The sequence below is a fragment of the Rhamphochromis longiceps genome, linkage group LG3, assembly GCF_057381845.1.
Source record: "Rhamphochromis longiceps isolate RC_006_pf linkage group LG3, R_longiceps_female_GT1.1, whole genome shotgun sequence".
In the NCBI taxonomy this organism is placed as follows: Eukaryota; Metazoa; Chordata; class Actinopteri; order Cichliformes; family Cichlidae; genus Rhamphochromis; species Rhamphochromis longiceps.
This window is the reverse complement of record NC_140559.1, coordinates 18,940,505-18,963,414: the sequence shown is the minus strand read 5'-3', so window position 1 is coordinate 18,963,414 and position 22,910 is coordinate 18,940,505. Positions and strand designations below refer to the sequence as shown.

Below are 22,910 nucleotides of genomic sequence, written 5' to 3'. Positions count from 1 at the left end.
TTTTAAGAAAAATCAAATATCTTTGTCCTTGAAGATCATTTCAGAGTTTTTAATGAGCTGCAGGAACCCTGTTCAATGTTAGTGGAGAACAGCCAAGGTTCCTCCAGTGATAAACCTCCACATGTACCACTGAAAACAGTTAAATTACTTTGAATCTGAAATCAGGGCTCGAACTACTTGTTGTGAGACCATTTCTTTATTTTTCACAGTTCATCAAATATAGGATCAAATCAAATCACGATTTCATAATACAAACTTCAAATCAACAAGAAAACAGCTGCAGAACATGTGGATCAAAATGAATTCATTAGAAACAACATGTGGACTTCAAGAACACAGTAAACACACTAAAGTGAAAGGAGGAGCCAAAAATAGAGGTTTAAAAGAATTGGAATTTTTGAACTTTCACCATTTCTTTGCTGCCACTGTGAATATGAATGTGGATGTTAGGTTTTGTATTGTTCATTGCCATTTATGCTTAGAAATATTTAACCATATATGCTTAGAGGTGTATAATCAGTTGTAGATTGAAAGAATGTAATTATATTGTCCTCAACGTTCCAGCGGATAGGTTCAAGCTACAAACCTATCAGTGGTCTTTGCCAATTTGCCAATTGAATAAAGGTTACACTGACTCACTGCTTCATCTTCTGGTACAAACTGGTATTACGTGGAAGTACAGCCCAAAACCAGTTTAGCTTGAGTTTATTCTTTCTGGACATAAAGTCACAGCAGGTGTTGTTTCAAAGCTGGTGGACAGATTTAGTTCATTTTGGAAGTTTTAAGAACAACTGCTGTGAAATTATTTGCAGTTTTGGGAGAAAATTTTCTAAGAGAAGATTTTACCTCAGCAAAAGATTAAATATGAATGAAGGATTGAAATTTAACTGATTAACACAATGATTTAACACATTAAATGAATACATAAAAAAAGTTAATTTTGTAAACAAAGTTCAAATGAAAGAAATTGAAATATATATCCATATCTGCAATTTTGATACAATATCAGTTTTGTAAAAAAAAACAAAACATACCTATAACTTTAATAATACAGTAACAAGTACAATTACTAAACACTACTGTGTCCTAAGGGAACAAAGATCAAAATATAATAAGGAAAACATTTTAGAGAATTAAAATCCCTCAAAGGAAAAAACATAAACTTGATATACATATCTATACATGCAGGTAGGGCATCTACAGCTTCCTAAATGTAACATTCAGAATTATTCACTGCAGGTCCAGAAATCAGAGCTACCTCATCAGATCCAAGTGTGACATCAGCTGACACAGGAGATTCCATCTGAACTCTGTGGAGCCTGATCTCAAGGTTTTTAAGTCTGAGCCTGAAACAGGTTTATTTACAGTGTGGGATCGTTTGTGTTCGGAGTATGAACTGACATTCCTGAAGCTCTTGTCACACTGGTCACAGCTGAAGTTCACTTCCATGTGTGTACGTTCATGTTTGTTACGATGACCTGATTGTGAGAAGCTTTTGTCACAGTGTCTGCACTTGTATGATGTCTCTCCTGTGTGGATTCACTTATGCTTTTTCGTTAAGCTCATGTCCAGTGGTGAAGGATGACCCACACTGGTCACAGATGTGCTTTTTCACCCCACTGTGGAAGAGTTCATGTATTTTTAATGTACTTGGTGTGTGGAAGCCTCTCCCACATTATTGGAAGTAGTTCATTTTGGCTCCAGTGTGTCTACGTTGATGTGGTTTTAGGTCCCATTGATGATTGGAAGTTTTTCCACAAAGGACACAGAGAAACTTTCCCACCACCACAGTGACGACAGGGCTGGGAAGTGGATCCATGTGCGTCGCTCTGCTTTTTTATTTTTATCCTGAACGTCGCCTAAAATAAAAAGCATCTCTGCCAACGTCCAATTACATTTTACTGTTTACATTATAACACTCAGCTTACTGGGCGAAAATGACACTTCATTTTTCCAAAAAGTTTATTCAGTATAACTCCATAAGTTTACTGATCAGACTTGATCAGGTTAAAATTACAAGATAAAAAAATCAATACATCCTGACAGTAACTGCATTTGTAGAGTTATTTTCTGGTGTGGATGTGTCGGTGGTTTCTCAGGTGATGTGGATATTTAAAAGTCTTCTCACACAGGTCACATTTGTAAAGTCTCTCCTCAGTGTGGCTAAACATGTGTATTTTTAACTGTGTGTCTGTTGTAAACAGTTTCCCACACTGATCACAGCAGGAAACATCATTTCCAGTGTGAATCCGTAGGTGAATATTTCGGTACCGTTTGTCGCTGAAACTTTTACCACAAAAGTCGCAGCTGTACGCCTTAATTCCAGAGTGGGTAACTAGATGCCTCTGTAAGTCGCCATTTTGAGCAAAAGCCTTACCACACAACTCACAGCTGTGTGCTTTAAATCCACTGTGGATAAGTTGGTGTATTTTTAAGCCTCTAGCCCGGGCAAAATCCTTCCCACACAACTCACAGCTGTGTGCTTTAACTCCACTGTGGATGAGTTGGTGATTTTTTAAGTTTCCAGCCTGGGTAAAAGACTTTCCACACAACTCACAGCTGTAAGGTTTAACTCCACTGTGGATGAATTGGTGTGTTTTTAAGGTTTGAGCCAGGGTAAAAGACTTTCCACACAACTCACAGCTGTACGCTTTAACTCCACTGTGGAAGAGTTGGTGTGTTTTTAGGTTGCCAGTCCGGGTAAAATCCTTCCCACACTCATCACAGCTGTAGGTTGTCTCTCCCTTTCTTCTTTGAGATTTGTCGGCCTCCTGAGAGCGCTGACTTCTTGCTCCATGTTGGTCCTGCAGTGACAGATACAAACAGAGGCAGTGAGTGAAATGCAGTCATGGAACAAACTAAAACTCCTTCCATTGGTGGAATCAAACATGTCAACAAACACATTGTTGGTGTGTTACCACCACCTTGTGGTGATAGTATCGCATTACAATGATGTCCTACAATGGGAGTTGTAATGAAAATGACATTATTGAAGAAATATATAAGAGGAGAAAATCTTTTACTTCATAAATTATTTTGAGTTCAAGTGATGATATTGTTGTTTCAATATGTGCTGTTAAAATATGATCTTTGTATTTTCTTCTAACTTCTGTGGTTTTTGGTTGTGAATGTAGATTCTGTATATATGGAGGAGCCCAGGATGGAAAAGATAAAGCTGCTGTTAATTGTTTTTTAAAAACCAACCAGCTGTGCACACAGTTTCAATAACAGTGTAACTGTGATATTTTTCTCACCTTTTGTGTTGAAGTCATTGTTTCCTCTGTAGTGGCTGAGCTGAGTCCAAATGGCTTGTTCCTATGCTGCACCACCAGACTCTTGTCCTCCTGTTACTCAGCTGGGACACAAAAGTATATATTTGTATTTTATCCCTGACAAAAAGAAGCAGAGCAAATAAACATGACTAAACTCCTCAGTGACAACAATACCTATAAAGCTTCAAGGTAAAACCCCAGAAACAACTACAAAAAGAAAGTCATCAGTTGGCTACAAGAACTGGAAAGGGAAAAACCACTGACTGTCCTGTATATCACCGCCTTTACCCAGGGAATGCTACACCCTGTATATATGTCAACATTATTTAGGGATAATGTTTACATAGGCGATAAATTTTCATGAATTCATTTCAACTGTAGAAGCCTCTACAAAAGCTTTGTTCTGATCAATGATTTTTTGAATAATCTGAAAGGCAAGTTTAAAGTTATAGCACTATCCGAAATATGGATAGATGAGGAAAGGGGTTGGGACTTTCACATTGATGGGTATGAATTATATCATATAAATAGATCTAATAAGAAGGCAGGAGGTATGGCACTTTTTGTTGATAGCGATTTGAAATGTAAGCAGGTTGAATATATGTCTGTGGCTATTAATGATTTAATAGAGTGTGTGGCAGAGCGCTTTGAACGTTATGCATAACGTTAAGTATAGAGAAGACAGTAACAGTTTGTATATAAAATCAAAATTATGAAAACTAGAAGATATAATGAAATTACAGACATAAATTATTATATTTAGGGCAAAAAATAAAACACTACCTCTTAAGTTACAAAGTGTATTTGTATTGTGTTCAGAACATGGGGAGGGAAGAAGGAAGTTTTATTTTAAGCATCGGTTTGCTCGAACCACACAAAGGCAAATGTGTCCAACAGTCATAGGCATAAGAAATTCTCTCAATGATCATCTCATTCATCATCTAAGAGTCTAGGTGACAACCAAGAAAGTTTGGCGACTACTGGAGAGACAGATGACAGCTCGGAAAGACAGCTCCAGGGGCAGGGTGGGCTAGCATCCCGGTCTGCAGTTTTCGTGAGAAAGCACCCCAAAAAGCTACGGAAAGCCCTAAAGAAAGATACCCCCAGGAGATCCCGAGAGGGGGGGAGGATGAGGTCTCCAATCGTACGGACTCAAGGTTAACGACCAATGCAATGGAAAGGACTACGAGTAAGACATGTATCTGCGGCAAGCTGTGTAAGAACCAGCGTGGCCTAAAGGTCCATCAGGCTAGAATGAAATGTTTGGAGCGGGAGAGTAAGGTGCAACGCACAGGTCCTGAACCTGGTGAGAACCTGGTGAGACGCAGGAGGAGCCCGGCCAGGAGGCACCCCACAGAGCCTAGTCCCTCCACGCACTGGACTCTTCCAATCCAAGCAGTGTAGTTCCAAAACAGCGGATTAAGTGGCCCCCAGCCAGCAGCCAGAGCGAGTGGCAGAAGTTTGATGAGGATGTCTCCAACATCATACAAGCTGTGGCCAAAAGAGATGCCGACAGCAGGCTTAAAACAATGACCACCATCATAGTCAGCTACGCCTCAGAAAGGTTCGGCCTGATTGAGAAGTGTTACAACAAGACCCCTTACACCATGAACCGCAGGGCCATGAAGATTCATCAACTGCGCCAGGAGCTCAGGAGCCTTAAGAAGCAGTTCAAGAACGCTGATGCGGAGGAGAAGCAAGCTTTAGAGGAACTGCATAACATCTTGCGGAAGAAGCTGATTACCCTCCGTAGAGCAGAATGGCACAGGAGGCGAGGAAGAAAGATAGCCAGGAAACGTGCAGCTTTTATTGCTGATCCCTTTCGCTTTTCCAAACAATTGCTTGGAGTTAAGCGAAGCGGGCAGTTGGAGTGCTCAGCAGAGGAGGTGAATAACTTCCTTCATGAGACCATGAGTGACCCACTGAGGGAACAAGACTTGGGACCAAACAAAGCTCTCATCAACTCTGCCCCACCATCAGTAGAGTTCAAGTTGACGGAGCCAAGTTTGAAGGCGGTGTGTGAGGTCATCAAAGCAGCCCGCTCTGCATCCTCCCCAGGTCCCAGTGGCGTACCCTACCTTGTCTATAAGCGCTGCCCAGAGCTGCTTCGCCACCTGTGGAAGATCTTAAAGGTGATATGGCGGAGAGGGAGAGTTGCTGATCAGTGGAGGTGCGCAGAGGGAGTCTGGATTCCCAAAGAGGAGGATTCGAAAAACATAAACATAAACCGAATCCTGTGGCCCTTGCTTGTCTATACAGTTCCAATAACTACTGTGGAATCCCTTGAAAGAAAGATCAGTGGCTTTCTTCGTAAGTGGCTGGGACTTCCCCGGAGTCTCACCAGCGCTGCCTTGTATGGGGCAAGCAACAGCGTGCAGTTACCCTTCAGTGGTCTCAAAGAAGAGTTCAAGGTGGCTCGTACACGAGAAGCCCTACAGTACAGAGATTCTAAAGACTGCAAGGTGGCATCAGCAGGTATTGAGGTAAGGACAGGAAGAAAGTGGAAGGCTGAGAAGGCAGTTGAGGTGGCGGAGTCACGCCTAAGGCAGAAAACACTGATGGGGGTCTTAGCAACAGGGGGAGCAGGCTTGGGGTACGTCCCAAAGGCCCAGGTCAGCAGGGCACAGGGAAAGGAGAGACACCTGCTACTCCAGGAAGAGGTCCGAGCAGGTGTGGAGGAGGAGCGAGTAAGTAGAGCTGTAGGCCTTAAGCGGCAGGGAGCATGGACAAGGTGGGAGAGCACCTTGCAGCGCAAGGTCACCTGGGCAAACATCATGCAGGCAGACTTCCACCGGATCCGATTCCTAGTGCAGGCAGTTTACGACACTCTGCCAAGCCCAGCAAACCTCCATCTGTGGGGAAAGAGCGAGACACCTGCCTGTCCCCTGTGCTTTGGAAGAGGGACCCTAGAACACCTCCTTAGCAGCTGCCCAAGGGCCCTGGCCGATGGTCGGTATCGTTGGCGGCACGACCAGGTGCTCAGAGTAGTTGCTGGAAAGATTGCCTCAGCAATCAGCACCAGCAAGCATCATCATGCTCCGAGGAAGGCAATCTCTTTTATTAAGGCTGGAGAGAACCCCCAGGTGCGCCCACATTTGACAACTGGCCTCCTCAACACAGCCTCTGATTGGCAGCTACAGGCTGACCTGGGTAAACAACTAAAGTTCCCTCAGAACATTGCAAAAACATCACTCCGGCCAGACATGATAATTATTTCTGAGGCCTCAAAACAGCTGATCATGCTGGAACTCACAGTGCCCTGGGAAGAGCGGATTGAGGAGGCCAATGAAAGGAAACGAGGAAAGTACCAGGAACTAGTGCAGGAGTGCAGGGGAAGGGGCTGGAAGACTTTCTATGAGCCCATAGAAGTGGGTTGTAGGGGCTTTGCAGGACGATCACTCTGCAAAGTGTGGCTGGGCGTGGCTGGGGCAGCCAAGAAGAGGGCCATCCAGGCTGTGAGTGAAGCGGCAGAGAAAGCCACAAGGTGGCTGTGGATCAAGAGGGCTGATCCGTGGGTAGCTACTGGTACGCAATTCGGGGCCTGATCACCCCCGGCTGGGTCGCCTGGGCGAGGGTGTATGATGTTGTGAGACCCGAAACACCTGATGACCTTAGGATACATCAATGAAGTTGCGTACCAGTGCATCCAGGAGATGTGTCTTTATAATAGGTATAGCATGTGTTGTACAAAGGTTTCTCAATTTAAAATCTGCTATAGCAATAAAACGATAAATATGAAGAAGTTGAAAATAACAGAATTTAACTGTAGAAAAAATTATCCTTTCTGTTTGATATTTAGTGGTATTGCTCACTGTTGATTATATTGTTCTGTTTGTTTTGTCTTGTTTTGTGTAAAATATTGTCAGAGTGTAATTTTGGTTGCCTACTTGTATCATCACAGATGGGGTGCAGGTGTCAATGAGAATTTATTCTTCTTCCTGTTCCTGTTCATGCATGGAAACAGTGTTACTTTAATTAACAGGAAGGTTGTGTATAAGAAATGAATTACTGCTGTACCATGTGTGAAACAAAAAATTAAATAAGTAAATATGGACTTCCATAGATCCACAAAAGAGTCCCGCTCAGACTCATCGGTAGCAGTATAAACTCAGCCAACTAAGTTTATACTGCACCTCATTACCATCCTAGGAGTTTAAAAAACATTTAAAAAATCACTTTGTTAATGAGGGATTGAAAAATTTCACAAATGAAGAATTTATTCTACAATTCATTATTCAAGCACAGAGTTCTTTATTTCGATGTGCGTGGCTCTTGTTGTCCTCCATATGGGGGTGTCAAAAATCACATTGGAAGTGGCACACATCACACGGGGGTACATGTTGACGGTGTTAACAACACCTTTACATTCACTTGGTGAACTTGCAAACGCTTAGGATTTAGCTGAACCTGACTTTAGATGTTTCTGAAACAAGAAGGACATATTGATTTGCTCTCCTGATATTTAGACTGTAGTATTGATATTTTAACCTTTAAGGAGCACAAAATGTATTAATCCTACTAACACATACACGCATGTAATGAAGCTCAAGAAGACCAGATAGTATTTTAAGCCTGTGTTTCTGATTTTATCATGTTGTTCGGTTCACTTAGTGGGATGAGAAGCAATATATGAACTATTGGACTAATATTATATTAGGAAAGATGATTGAATTATAGCAGGGGTGAACAGAATGCAGCAGAGGGATTAAATGAGTGAGACTAGTAGATTCTTAGTTTCTTGTTCCTGATGTGTAGGGGAGGTTTTACCATGACATACACCGTGTTACATGGGATGAAACTTACATTTTTGTTACCAAGTGGAAGTGAAAAGTCCTAAAACTAGGCTTTCATATTTTTACATTTTGTAGAATTTTATTTTATTTTATTTTATTTATGTTTGAGGAGTGCACTGAAAGTTAGGTTTGAAAATCTGCTCTCCTTCAAGCAGGCCTGCATGATTGGAACTAAAAGTGCTATACAACACTGTTGCTTTAAAAACGATGGTAAAGTGAGCTTCTCCACATTACAATGGGTTCTGGAGAAAGTCACCTATGTGGGACACGATTAGATAGTAAGTCCCAAGTCCCTTGTCTAAAAGGAATCAGCAAGGTAATCAATTCTGAATTTGTCTTTTTTCTTCTTTGAAATGATGTCATGTTGCTGGCAGTTAGTGATGGGATTTCCTGCTCTTTTTAGAGAACCGGCTCTTTCGTCTCCCAGCCAGCTCTTGAGGTTGTTTTGTTGCTTTAATTAATTTATTATTAACAACAATATAAAATTATGCACAAAAGGAATTACTACTGTCGCCAAAGTGCTTGCTCATAGGGGGTCATATGATTGTTGGGTTTTTCTCTGTATCTATGAAGCGCCTTGAGGCGACTTTTGTTGTGATTTGGCGCTATATAAATAAAATTGAATTGAATTGAACTAATGTATTTACACTGCGCCTAGCATCCCGGAGCACTTCTGTTATGTTTTGTACGTGTTTTAGAGTTCGTACGTGCTTTGTCTCTAGGGACCACTGTAACTATACTTTTATTTATTCACTCCACATAAACTGTAATAAATTAATCATATGATACAAAACCCACCTGTCCAGGTTGTACCCCGCCTTTCGCCCTATGACAGCTGGGATAGGCTCCAGCGCCCCCCGCGACCCTGAAAAGGATAAGCGGAAGCGAATGGATGGATGGATGGACAAAACCCACCTTTTTACATTTCAACTTTTAACTATTTAAATTTTCATCTTTTTCCTTTTAAACAAATTTAAAGTGAAACAAAACAAAACGCTGCAAACCACAACACAATTAAATATAAATTAAAATATGAAAACAAAAAGAAGATGCATATTCTCTGTCATATGGGCCTGCGTGAATAAACTTTCTGAATCCTTTATCATCCGCAACTGAAAATAGTTGTGGTTGATTCCTATACCTTTCTAAAGTGATGTTGTTGTCCCTGGCTCTCTTTCTGTCTCGCTCTGTTCATGTGCTACTGCGAGCGTAACTACTGCCCCTCTTCCCAGCGCAAAGCACAAGGCTCACGTGCGGAGTGAAGCGGGAAAAAAAGTGCGACAGAGAGGGTGAGAGAAAGAAAAAAAGAAACCCTACAACTCGTGACACTCACTTCAAAGATCCGGCTCTGAGATTCATTTCGTTCGCGACCGACACATCACTACTGGCAGTAGAAACTTAAGTCGACAGAAGAAGTTGTGCTTTCACCAATAAACATACAGGGACTGACTGGACTGATAATGGGAACAAATGGTTAACTGACTTGACACTGATATGCAAGATTGTCCCTACTCCAAGCAGACAAGGAAAGGGTTGATGCATGTATGTTTTTTTCAGGAGCAGGAAGATGACAGCGACATCCTAGGGTCGCATGAACTTGTGGGCTATGCAGACTTAATCTTGTAATTGTTCATTTCTATGTGTATTTACCACAAGTATGTTATTTTCATGATGTGGTGGCAGATTTCTTTTCCTATGTATTAATCATATCACATTAGTAATAGTAATATTATTTCCTCACTTTAGTGTTCATCAGTTGTATGCATTCACATAGAATGTTATCACAAGTGGGCCCCATGTTATTGCACCTTCACAGTGGACCCATCGTAGACTGGAAGATCTCCAGAAATCCTACTTTAAGGGAGGTGACAGGTGGTTGTAATTTTTCTCTGAGGTCAAGGATGAGCTGGACTGAAGGTATAGGGATACGTGATGTCCTGTGGATGTTCTTTGTTTGAGAGTGTCTGTGAGGGTGTATATAAGATGTAAGGGTGGTGGCCAAACTTCAGAGATGATCCTTGTGTTGACTGGGATGTTCCCATTCAAATTTTAATGTGTTTATTAAACACACTTCCAACCCAGCTCCAGTGTTGGTTGTAATGACTTACTAAGTAACCCGTTACTGTAATTAAATTACTTTTCCGCAGGTAACGCAGGTATTAACTTTAAATTATGAGCCACCAGTCGAAATCAAGAATCGTTATAAATGGAAATGGGATGCAGATAGCATTAGGTATTTAGGGGTGGTAATACATTGTGATTTCACCAAAATGTTCAATGCCAACTATGCCCCTCTAAATTAATCCATAAAATCAGATATACAAAGATGGAACACTATTCCATTTCAGGACCTACACTCCAGGGTGGAATCAATCAGATTAAATATTCTTCCCCGACTGCTGTATTTGTTTCAGTCTCTACCGATTACCATACCACAAAAACAGTTTGCGGTATGGGATAGAACATTGTCAAAATATATCTGGAATGGGAAAAAAGCTAGAGTTAAATATAAAACGCTTCAATTAAAGAAAGAAAAGGGAGGTCATGGGCTTCCCTGTCTACGAGAATATTATTGTGCAGCTCAGTTAAGACCGCTGATTTGTCTCTGTTGTCCAAACTACACCGCCGGATGGAAAGATGTTGAAGGAACAATAGTAAAAGAAATACCAGTTTCAGCTTTAATATCGGACATAAAATTGCAGAATAAAATACATATGGCAGATAAACCTATACTGCAAATAATGATATCAGCTTGGAAAGAAGTAATAAAAATTGGTGGTTTGGAAAATGCCTCTAAGGTTTTAAGATGGTGTGCATATGATTCAGATTTTACTCCAAATCAATATGATAATAGATTCAAAAACTGGATTTCAAAAGGTATAACCAATTATTATTCATTTGTCCATAAGGGTGCATTTCAAAGCTTTGAATCTTTAAGGAGTAAACATGACTTGGGATCAGATGATTTTTTTAGATATCTACAGATCAGAAATTATTTTAATCAAAACTTAAAAGTGAACCTAAACGAATTACAATTTGTAGAAACATTCTTATTATTAACCAAATCTGAAGTGCAAAGTAAAATAATTTCTAAATTATATAACAGCATCCGGCGGTGTAAAAACGACAGCACTCTGTATATTAAAGCGAAGTGGGAAAAGGAGGGTAATTTGACAATTACAGAGAAGTGTTGGGCTCACGCATGCAAGATACAGTGGGCTACCACTGGGTCTAATGTTTGGCGTGAATTTTGCTGGAAAAGCATTATGAGATTTTTCATTACCCCTGCTCAACAAAGATATCGAGGAACTGGTGATAAATGTTGGAGATAGAGCTGGGCGATAGAACGATAACGATATGTATCGCGATATAACTTTTACTCGATAGAGAAATTAAGCTATCGCGATAGACCTCGCCGCTCTTGTCCTCTTAAAAAAAAAAAAAAAAAAAGAAAAAAAGAAAAAGGTCAGCCAATCCAAATTAAGCAGCGCAGAGCCGAACCAATCACAGCCGCAGCGTCACGTCGCGTGACTTGTTACGTACAGCACAAGTGCCAAGCCGCACGTGTGTTTGTTTGGGAAACAGCCAGCGGGTAATGGAGCCAGCGCGTAATGGAGGAAATGAGTGTGCCGACTAGAAAAATCTACCGAGCGTGACCGAAGAGAAAACAGATGATGGTTCCAATGCCGGAGAGATTGTCGAACGGAAGAGCCATAGAAGTTCCGTAGTGTGAAGGTATTTTGGCTATTTCAAGTCTGACAAAAAACAGAGTAGCGTGCACTGTAAATTGTGCCGAAATCAAGTCTGGAAATACAATAAACTGGTGCATGCGTCACACTGTGCCACGTTATTGTTTCGGTGAAATGAATTTCTACAATACTGTTACTGTTAATTCTACTCTCTGCAGTGTTTAAATGCTTACATATACACACAGTTACTGTCCCTCCACACATACGACTCGGTTCTGCTTCTATGCCCCAGCTTTGTTTACTTTTTCCCACCGAGGCTTCTAGACTTCTGATTGGCCAACATTTCTGCACGGTTAGGAATCTAGCTCCACCTGCTGCTTTGGCATGTTCATAGCAGCGTTTTCCTTCATTTCTGCCTTTATGTGTGGACGGGATTATTTTTTAAAACGAAAACGGAAAATCTCCGTTTTCAAAAATACCCGTGTACGTATGGACGCAGCCTCAGTCTCTGACTGGAAGCGCTAATTCGTCATTCGGCTTTTGTCAGACTAAAGTAACTGTTAAAACTGTTTGAAAAGCTAAGCTATACAACAAGGAGAGATTGAGAATTTCCTTTTAGTTCTCAGTTTATTTGATATTGACAAAAGTTAATTAGTTTTGTCTGTTCTTCTGTAAAACAAACTAAGATTTATTTTTAGAATTAATATTTTGTTTCTAAGTGGAATTGACATTTTAGTCTGTTTCGTTTGTTCTATTTTGAAACTTAAACGCTTTAGCGGCTGCCTTTTGTGTAGTTTGCAATATTTGCCTTTATTTATCTGAAAAAGTCTCATGTTCCTTAAGTACATCTACCCTGTTGAACTTATTATGGGAAATAAATATTTAAATAAAAACAAGCTGCTGATTATTTCACATTTTACTTGTGAGCAACGGCACATTTAAATCTTACAAATATAGTTATTTGGCTTATATCGTGATAGATATCGTTATCGCCTGAAATGAAAAAAAACATATCGTTATATGAAAAAATCTCATATCGCCCAGCTCTAGTTGGAGATGTGGGGGAGATGGAGCTAACCATTTCCACATCTTTTGGGACTGTAAAGATATTCGCCAGTATTGGTCTCTAATCCATGATCATTTACAAAATGTTTTTTCATTTGTTTTTCCTTCAACTTTTGAGACCATGTTTTTGTGCAATGCACCAGTGGATAAACTGAATTCCAACGACAGAAGACTCCTGTATATCCTTCTGGCCGCAAGTAAAAAGCATCTTACGAGAAGATGGCTTAAGCCTGAACCACCAACGATAGAAGACTGGATACATTCTGTACAAGAGATCTATACGATGGAAAAAGTGTCATTTTCTCTTAAACTTCAGAGGGATACCTTCTACGGAATATGGTCTAAATGGACAGACTATGTTAAGCATATGAGGTGTGATTTTGTATATGATGTTACAACCCTGAGTTCTACGTAAACCTACCTGCCCTGCTGCCTCCTAACCCTAGTTTTTTTTTTGTTTGTTGTTGTTGTTGTTTTTTTTTGGGGGGGGGGTTGTTTTTGTTTGTTTTTCTTTTCTCTTCTTTTTCTGTCTTTTTTATTTTTCAATTATAAGTTAAAATGTGACAGCAAAGAAAATGTAAAAAGGCAAACTACTGTTATGTTCAACAGCTGTCCCAATAAAAGAGATAATAATAAAAAAAGGAGGAAAAATAAATAAATAAATAAAAATAAATAAATAAATAAATAAATAAATTACTTTTCCACTGAAAAAGTAGAGTAACTAAATACTGTTCATTTTTAGGTATTTTAATTACAGTTACTTACAATGTACTTGCATCTGAAGGTGAGCTTAAAAAATGATTGCAGGCTACATTGTGGAAGAGATGCTACCGCTGCGTACTGTAGAGTCTCTGTCTTTAAATAATAAATACATTTTTTTAAAGAGTTTAATTTCTATTGTTTGCCCACTCAAGGTTTATAGGGATTTTAAGAAGTATTTAGTTAAATTACTTATTTAGTAATTAAGTTACTTTTCTGACACAGTAATTAGATAAATATTTTAAATACAATATTTACTACGGTAAGTAATTAGTAATTAATTACTTTTTTAAAGTAACTTACCCAACACTGCCCAGCTAATTTTCTAAAATTTCCATAACAGTTTTGCCTTGTTGAGCAGGATTTCTCAGGTGACTTTTGATGAATCACGTGGTGACTGGCCATCCTGAGGGGAAAATTGCCTCAGTCCCATCGTTCTTTTGTTTGCAAAAAAGGGGGAACCGCGACATATGCTTCAGCAACTCACACATGTGACATTTTAACGAACTAGGAGAGAGACTGCAAAGAATCAAAGAAAAAATTTGCAATGGAAGTGGAAACACCACTACGATTCTTAGTATTTTGTTAGGATGACTTTTTTAACCCCTGTTTAAAGGACAAAAATTGACTTTTGTTCTCCAAGCATTTTGTGTCACCCTAAATCTCACAAGAATGACAGTGGGGGTCTGCCAGTCATAAAATGAGGAGTAAGAGCTGCGTCAGCCGATTACGTCACAGCGACACGACAAAGGCTGTCCCAATTCAAAGGCTGCTCCAAATGTGGCCGAAAATCCATCCTTTATTTCCCTGCGTTTGAAGGATGGGTCAAATTCAACCCATTACAAAATTCAGAGCGGTGTGGTGGTGGGTGTGGATAATTTTTTAGAGAAAACTTTTTTTAGAGGAAAAAAAAGACAAAAAAAACAAAAAAAACAACAGCGGATGGTTGATATGGGGCAGCCGAATAGTAAACTTTTAAAAGTAGGGCTGGGCTATATCATACCGCTCACATTAATACCGGTATAATGTTGGACAATGATAAGAAAATGAAATACAGATATATGGATAAAATATAGATAAAACACGCATGCGCAATGCCTTTGTTTTCATACGCACATGGCTGGAAAAAGCACAGCGGTGACGGAGAATGAGAAGGGTGAAAGTGGATCGTTGAGTGAAAGAGATGAACCAGAATTGGTTTGTAAAAATGCAGCAACTTCAGTGGCGTGGAACTGATTTAGCTTTGGTCCATTAGATACACAACAAAGCACTATTTTTGGTAGAGAGTGCTAGCGGGCTGTCGGTATTACTGAGATTTCTAAAAACGCCTGCCAGGCGTTTTTGCGTTTACGTGTGGACGTGTCGTGTTTTCGCGATCGCGTCTCGCATGACATTATCACCAACTCGTGACATGTTTAAACATTTTGTTGTTCAACAGCATCAAGACTGACTGGGTGTGTTTGAATTAACCTCACACATGTCACAGATGACACATTTTGGCGTTTTTTTTTTGCTGGTTTGTCGGTAGCAGCTCCTGAAACGCAAGTCTACCACACATCTGTTCGACCAAAGCCAGTTAATCTCGAACACGGGCCGATTTTTTGTCCCAGTCCAGCCCTGGATGCATCTGGAGACGGTCCCATTAAGTCCTATTCTAAAGGCTGATTGTCCTCCCCCACGCTTGTACCTGTGGCTTTCTGTCCTGGGGATGGAGGCTGGTTGTTGTCCTGTCCTGCCCTGCACCCCATCCTTTTGTTCATATTCAAAGACTATATTTCTGTATCTATTCTTACCCCCTAAAACCCGCCGTATTATAATGTTGCAAGCAATCACAAACTCTACAGTCTGTCTAACTCCAACGTACCAAACAATCTATTATTCTCAACAGAGCTAAAATCAACATAAACTGAACCTGCATTAAAGTTAGCTCGGTGCTTACCTTAGATGAGCCCACAAACCAAGAGAAACTCCTTGATGAAGCTGGAAGTCTTAAGAAACAGATAAGGGAGCAGAGACCCACGTGGTTCACGCTGATCTCAGCTACGATCCAGAAGACAAGGGTGTGCTGATCGATGCAGATATCGATCCAAACGTTGGTAGTGGTATATGTTCCTGTACGTTTACTACTTTACTCCCGTTTCATGGAAAAAGCAGCTCTCTCTGCTCGACTCCTCTCCTGCACACACACTTTGCTCCGCCTCCTTTTCCGGCTCTGCTGTGATTTGTTGCTGTGCGGCCACGTGACTCAGCTGGACAACGTAACCACGTGGGTGTTATTTAAAATTTCAAAATTAGGGCCTATCTCATTTTCCCAAACTCTTTTCCTTGGGCTCGAAGAAAACGTCATCGTGGGAAGGAGAATTGCTAAGGACTCAGGGAAAGAGAGGAGCGGTGCTGAGAATTGGAACAGCCTTACACTCGTCTCTCTGTAACAATGTGACACCGGATGTCCGCCTGTTGAAACTACATTGTGCTGAAGATGGACTACAAAACAAACATCTTACTTCGTCACAATGTGTTCTAACCCTGTTGTTTTATGGAAGTCATATAAACGAGAACAGCCTGTTAAAATATCCCTTCATTACAACGTTTGAATGTTAAAGAAAAAACTTTATGTCCTGAAAAAATAAACTCAAGCTAAACTGGTTTTGGGCTGTACTTCCATGTAATACCAGTTTGTACCAGAGGATGGAGCAGTAAGTCAGTGTAACCTTTATTCAATTAGGCAAAGAACACAATCTTATTCACAGTGGCAGCAAAGAAATGTTGAAAGTTAAAAACAGCAGCACACATCAGGACCATTTTAAAGATCACAGGTGACTACTTTTACTTAATTCAAATTCTGTTAAACCTCTATTTTTTGCTCCTCCTTTCATTTTAGTGTATTAAGTCCTTGAAGTCCACATGTTGTTTTTTTAATGAATTTTGATCCACATGTTTGCAGCTGTTTTCTTGTTGATTTGAAGTTTGTATTATGAAATCCTAAAAATGTTAAAGCGTTATTTATATTTGATGAAGTCTGTGTAGAGTTTATCTTATTAAACAGTTTGGTGTAAAAAATAAAGAAATGGTCTCAGAACAAGTAGTTTGAGCCATGATTTAAAACTAACTTAACTGTTTTCAGTGGTACGTGTGGAGGTTTATCACAGGAGGCGACTTGGCTGTTCTCCACTCACACTGAAGAAGGATCCTGCAGCTCATTAAAAACTCTAAAATGATCTTTAAGGAAAATATGTTTGATTTTCCTTAAAAACGTGCTGTTGGCATGAAGTTTTCAGACAGTGCTTTTAAGAGTCATTGTGGTTAACATCTCACACATTCCAATAAAGCAGATGTTCCTACATTGCAACAGCGGTTTGCAGTTGCGTTCTCCCCCCTGCTCGTCTACAGGACTTTCATGGAGTACCACTTTGTAACTCTCTTTCTGCAAAATACTGTCGTGGTCTGGGTGGTTTTCCACAGCATCGGCTCCTCCCCACTGGGTGGAGTCTTTGTTGTTCCTCACCTGATGGCAATCGTACCAGCAGTATTTATGACCGGCGCACTCAACTGGTCTTCGCCAGATTATCTGCCAACTTTAGTCAGTTCTCGGCCTCACGTCTGTTCCTTGGTGACTCATCGTGTGTATTGACCTTATTTCCTCTGTTTTTCTCGTCAGCCTCTGAAACCCACCTACCAAGCTCTCCTGGAGACCAGTTTGCAGCCGCCGGTAATCCCTCTCCATTTTGGAACTGCCATTCTCTCCTGCCTGCCTCCCTGCATTGCATGCAGCACCTACCTGGACCTCTCCTGCCTCCCCCCTCCACGCAACCCCCACCTGCAAGCTTGTAAGACAGCTCAGTGTATTATCCTTAGAAGAAGTCCAGACGCTTTTCTTTGCAAGCTCCTTTGACTGTATTATCCTTAGATTCACTCGCAGCCCTCTGTGGGATTCCCCTGACTGCTCTTCCCTCTGTTTCAGTGCCCTGGCCCGCCACAGTTTCCCCTGCCCAGTACCTGCACCCAGTTATCCCTGCCATCTAGTTATCGTCACAGTATTTTCTCTCGCCTCAGACATCCAGTTTATGTTCATTAGTTCTAGTCTGCAATTTCTGTTAGCCTCTGAGCATTGTAAATAAATTCTCTTTTCGTTACACCACACCTCTGGCCTCCGGGTTTTGAACTGCACTTGAGTCTATCCCATTTCCACGGGCCACTGCGCCATGACAAAATACAATACATAAAATCCAATGCTGGGCAATTAATTATATAGTTACTTCTTCAAAAAAGTTACTGAGTATTGCATACAACAAAGATTTTTGCAGCTGTTTACCTAAAAATGCTGCTAAGGCATTTTTTTAAAACAAACTTTTCAAACTATTTACAGAACAATCAGCTGTTCTGCATCAAATCTGATACCACACAAATTATTTGTGCCTCTCCAAAAAATAATTTCTAAATCAAAAGCCTGATACCTGCAGGCCTGACAACAGGAGATCTATAACTCCTGTAACATTTAGCAGTCGCCTCATTGTTCTGACACACACAACAAAACTATTGACTACACTACACACTAACTACACAAGATTTGCACTAAACGTCGCAAATCTCTCACATCCCAAAACACTGCCGTCACTCCTAAAATTTCCTCTTCTTAATAACTTCCGTTTCTTAACAACCAAATGCCATGTTTTATTGGTTGACATGGTACATTTTTTGACCAATGGGAAAGTGTGGGGGTGTTTTGGTTTTGTCTTTGCTCACAGCCGGAGAGTGCTTTAGAGCATTTTCTTTATAAAACGCAGTTTTTTTCTTCCCCCAGTAAATATAAGCAACAATAGTATTCTGGAAGAAAACCAAACATTGCAGATTTTTTTTTTTTTTATCACAACTTTTTTTTACGTGGCCTATCAACACAATTTAAAAACTGGTATAAAGTCCACACATTTTTCGTCACTTGTTCCATCTGTCCTGCACTGCTTGTCTTTTTTTATGATGCTGGATTTAACCAACTCTTACTGGCAGATTCCCTTGTCTGCAGAGTCCAAAGACAAAAACGGCCTTCTCCACTCTGTATGGTTTGTACCAATTTGTCACACTTACCTTTGGCTTATTTGAAGCCTCTCAGCACCTCATGGAGCGGTAGCTGCTTCCTCAAATTGCATATGCTGTTTCCTACCTGGATGATGTTGTTGTGGTACCCCTGTGAGGGAATGGCCACATTAATATCATTTTGTGTAAAACATTTGTATTATGGGACATTTTTTATTACTATATGCATTTGAATTCGGTTTCTTTAAAAGAATCGAAATCCTTGTAAAAGGGAGTCATATTATGTTAGAAAGCCGTGAGGGTGGAACGCTGGTGGTTACTCCAGGGTTTTGGGGTGCAGCCCACCTTTCGCTGCTTCCTCAGACACATTCTGGAGGAAAACAGAGAAGCAGCGCGCCTTCCTTACTCTTCTCTTCACCTGCTTATACAGGTCGGTAAATGGTGCTCGTACCGAAAATGTTGTTTATTGTTACCATGGTTAACCGCGTTAATGTGAATGGGAGAGTTTAAGGAGGTCCGCCAGAGTTATTTATATGTAAACATTACCATTTACCATAAACAGGGGAGAAACCAGATGAATGTCCCGCACGGCCACATCGTGAGCCCCGCCCGTTAGGTGGAACGCTCGTGAAGCAGAGTCAGTGCGCTTCTATGCTCTTTGCAAACTTTTTGTAATGCTCCAATCAAATCAGTTCTGTGAGATGTGAATGTTAATAGTGACTAAGTAGATTAGCTAGTGTAACACAAGCACTCTGAGCAACTCTGTGTAGCTAACAGATGCATGGCAGGTTAATTAAACAAGCTGGGTTTCATCCATCCATCCATCTTCATCCGCTTTATCCGAGGCCGGGTCGCGGGGGCAGCAGCCTAAGCAAAGAGGCCCAGAGCTCCCTTTCCCCACCCACCTCCTCCAGCTTATCCGGGGGAACACCAAGGCGTTCCCAGGCCAGCCGAGAGATATAATCTCTCCAGCGTGTCCTGGGTCTGCCCCGGGGCCTCCTCCCAGTGGGACATGCCTGGAACACCTCACCCAGGAGGTGCCCAGGGGGCATCCTTGTCAGATGCCCTAACCACCTCAGCTGGCTCCTTTCGATGTGGAGCAGCAGCTGCTCTACTCTGAGCCCCTCCCAGATGGCCGAACTTCTCACCCTATCTCTAAGGGAGAGGCCAGCCACCCTTCGGAGGAAGCTCATTTCTGCCGCTTGTATCCGCAATCTCGTTCTTTCGGTCACTACCCACAGCTCGTGGCCATAGGTGAGGGTAGGGACGTAGATCGACCGGTAAATTGAGAGCTTCGCTTTTACACTCAGCTCCCTCTTCACCACGACGGACCGGTGCAGCGTCCGCATTACTGCAGCTGCAGCCCCAATCAGTCTGTTGATCTCCGGCTCCCTTCTCCCATCACTCGCGAACAAGACCCCGAGATACTTGAACTCCTCCACTTGGGGCAGGAACTCATCCCCGACCCGGAGTGGGCACTCCACCCTTTTCCGGCTGAGAACCATGGCCTCAGATTTGGAGGTGCTGATCCTCATTCCCGCTGCTTCACACTCGGCTGCGAACCGTTCCAGTGCGAGCTGGAGGCCCTCACCCGATGAAACCAACAGAACCACATCATCCGCAAAAATCAGAGATGAGATTCTGAGGCCACCAAAGCGAAAGCCCTCTGCCACTTGGCTGCGCCTAGAAATCCTGTCCATAAAAATTATGAACAGAATCGGAGACAAAGGGCAGCCCTGGCGGAGCCCATCACCCACCGGGAACGAGTCCGACTTAAGGCCGGCAATGCGAACCAAGCTCTTGCAACGGTTGTATAGGGATCGAATGGCCCGTAGCAATGGGCCAGACACCCCATACTCCCGCAACACCTCCCACAGGACACCCCGAGGGACACGGTCGAATGCCTTCTCCAAGTCCACAAAACACATGTAGACTGGTTAGGCAAACTCCCATGCACCCTCAAGTATCCTCGAGAGGATAAAGAGCTGGTCCAGTGTTCCGCGACCAGGACGAAAACCGCATTGTTCCTCCTGTATCCGAGGTTCGACTAGCGGACGAACTCTCCTTTCCAGCACCCTGGCATAGACTTTCCCAGGGAGGCTGAGGAGTGTGATCCCCCTGTAGTTGGAACACACCTTTCTTAATGATGGGGACCACCACCCCGGTCTGCCAGTCCACAGGTACTGCCCTTGATGTCCACGCAACATTGCAGAGGCGTGTCAACCAGGACAGCCCTACAACGTCCAGAGCCTTCAGGAACTCGGGGCGGACCTCATCAACACCAGGGGCTCTGCCACCACGGAGTTGTTTAACTGCCTCAGTGGCCTCACCCCCGGAAATTGGCGGGTCATTCCCCTCATCCCCAGACTCTGCTTCCTCCTCGGAAGATGTGTCAGTGGGATTAAGGAGGTCCTCGAAGTATTCCTTCCACCACCTGACAATTTTCTCAGTGGACGTCAGCAGCGCAGGTAGAGCACCGCTTTCCCCTCCTGAGATAAGATAAGATAAGATAAGATAAGATAAGATAACCTTTATTAGTCCCACACGTGGGAAATTTGTTTTGTCACAGCAGGAGTGGACAGTGCAAAAGTTATGAGGCAAAAATTAGAATACAATAAGAATAAATACAGTACACAACTGTACAGAATAGAATAAAACTATATACAGTAGAATAAAATAAAATAAATATACAATAAGATAAAAATAGAATACAAATACAAATACTATATACAACTGAGTAAAAATACAACGATGACAGAAAGGATTATTGCACTTAGTATTATTGCATATGTATGGATGTGTGTGCTTGATCAGTTAAAGTCTTTATTATGGAGTCTGACAGCAGTGGGGAGGAAAGACCTGCGAAATCTCTCCGTCCCACACCGTGGGTGCCGCAGTCTCCCACTGAAGGAGCTGCTCAGTGCTGTCACAGTCTGCTGCATGGGGTGGGAGATGTTGTCCATCAGGGATGACAGCTTAGCCGCCGTTCTCCTGTCACTCACCACCTCCACTGGGTCCAGAGGGCATCCTAGAACAGAGCTGGCCCTTCGGATCACCCTGTTCAGTCTCTTCCTGTCCCCTGACGGTTTGCCTGACGGTTTGCCAGAATCTCTTCGAGGCAGTCCGAAAGTCTTTTTCCATGGCCTCTCCAAACTCCTCCCACACCCGAGTTTTTGCTTCAGCAACTGCCCGAGCCGCATTCCGCTTGGCCTGTCGATACCTGTCGGCTGCCTCCGGAGTCCCACAGGCTAACCAAGCCCGATAGGACTCCTTTTTCAGCCTGTTGGCTCCCTTCACCTCTGGTGTCCACCATTTGGTTCGGGGATTACCACCACGGCAGGCACCAACCACCTTGCGGCTGCAGCTCAATGCAGCAGCTTCGGCAATGGAGACGCTGAACATGGTCCATTCGGACTCAATGTCCCCAGTCTCCCTCGGAATGCTGTTGAAGCTCTGCCGGAGGTGTGCGTTTAAGATCTCGCGGACTGGGGCCTCTGCTAGACGTTCCCAGCACACCCTCACTACGCGTTTAGGTGCACCAGGTCTGTCCAGCGTCCTCCCCCGCCACCTGATCCAACTCACCACCAGGTGGTGATCAGTTGACAGCTCAGCCCCTCTCTTTACCCGAGTGTCCAGAACATATGGTCGCAGGTCTGGTGATACGATTACAAAATCGATCATCGACCTACGGCCTAGAGCGTCCTGGTGCCACGTGCACTTATGGACACTCTTATGTTCGAACAGGGTGTTCGTTATGGCCAAACTGTGATTAGCACAGAAGTCCAATAACAAAGCACCGCTCGGGTTCAGATCAGGGAGGCCGTTCCTCCCAATCACGCCCCTCCAGGTCTCGCTGTTGTTACCCACGTGAGCATTGAAGTCTCCCAGCAGGACAACAGAGTCTCCAGGTGGAGCACCTTCCAGCACCCCCCCCCCCAGGGACTCTAAGAAGGCTGGGTACTCCGAACTGCCACTCAGCGCATAAGCGCAGATGACAGTCAGGACCCATTCCCCGACCCTAAGGCGCAGGGAACAAACCCTCTCGTCCACCGGGAAAAACCCCAACGTACCGGCAGCAAGCCGAGGGGATATTAGAATACCCACCCCAGCCCGCCGCCTCTCACCAGGGGCAACTCCAGACTGAGACAGAGTCCAGCCCCTTTCCAGGAGACTGGTTCCAGAGCCCAGGCAATGCGTAGAGGTGAGCCCTACTATATCTAGCCGGTATCTCTCAACCTCACGCACTAACTCAGGCTCCTTCCCCACCAGAGAGGTGACATTCCATGTCCCTATTGCCAGTC

The 22,910-nt window shown here is 42.7% G+C and overlaps 2 protein-coding genes across 5 annotated transcripts in view; one reads left to right on the top strand and one right to left on the bottom strand.

Annotated features, from left to right (window-relative positions):
• LOC146673283 (uncharacterized) overlaps positions 1-12,200 on the top strand; it is a 40,610-nt gene extending 28,410 nt beyond the window's left edge. The window contains exon 4 of the mRNA XM_085402640.1: positions 11,394-12,200. The gene's annotated coding sequence lies outside the window, so the exon portion shown is untranslated. The remainder of the gene's footprint in view (positions 1-11,393) is intronic.
• Positions 178-15,807, bottom strand: LOC146673282 (uncharacterized). Of its 4 annotated transcripts, XM_085401924.1 has the most exons (5): positions 15,518-15,807; positions 8,864-8,930; positions 7,160-7,216; positions 3,255-3,355; positions 178-2,804 (listed from the first exon to the last, which is right to left on the bottom strand). In XM_085401924.1, the coding sequence occupies exons 4-5, from the start codon at positions 3,270-3,272 to the stop codon at positions 2,064-2,066; spliced, it is 759 nt and encodes a 252-aa protein (XP_085258050.1). In that variant the 5' UTR covers positions 3,273-3,355; positions 7,160-7,216; positions 8,864-8,930; positions 15,518-15,807; the 3' UTR covers positions 178-2,063. The 4 variants fall into 4 exon arrangements, with proteins under 4 accessions (XP_085258050.1, XP_085258049.1, XP_085258048.1 ...); XM_085401923.1 differs by lacking the exon at positions 7,160-7,216 and having other exon boundaries at positions 3,255-3,389; XM_085401922.1 differs by lacking the exon at positions 7,160-7,216.
• Positions 15,808-22,910: the final 7,103 nt, after the last annotated feature.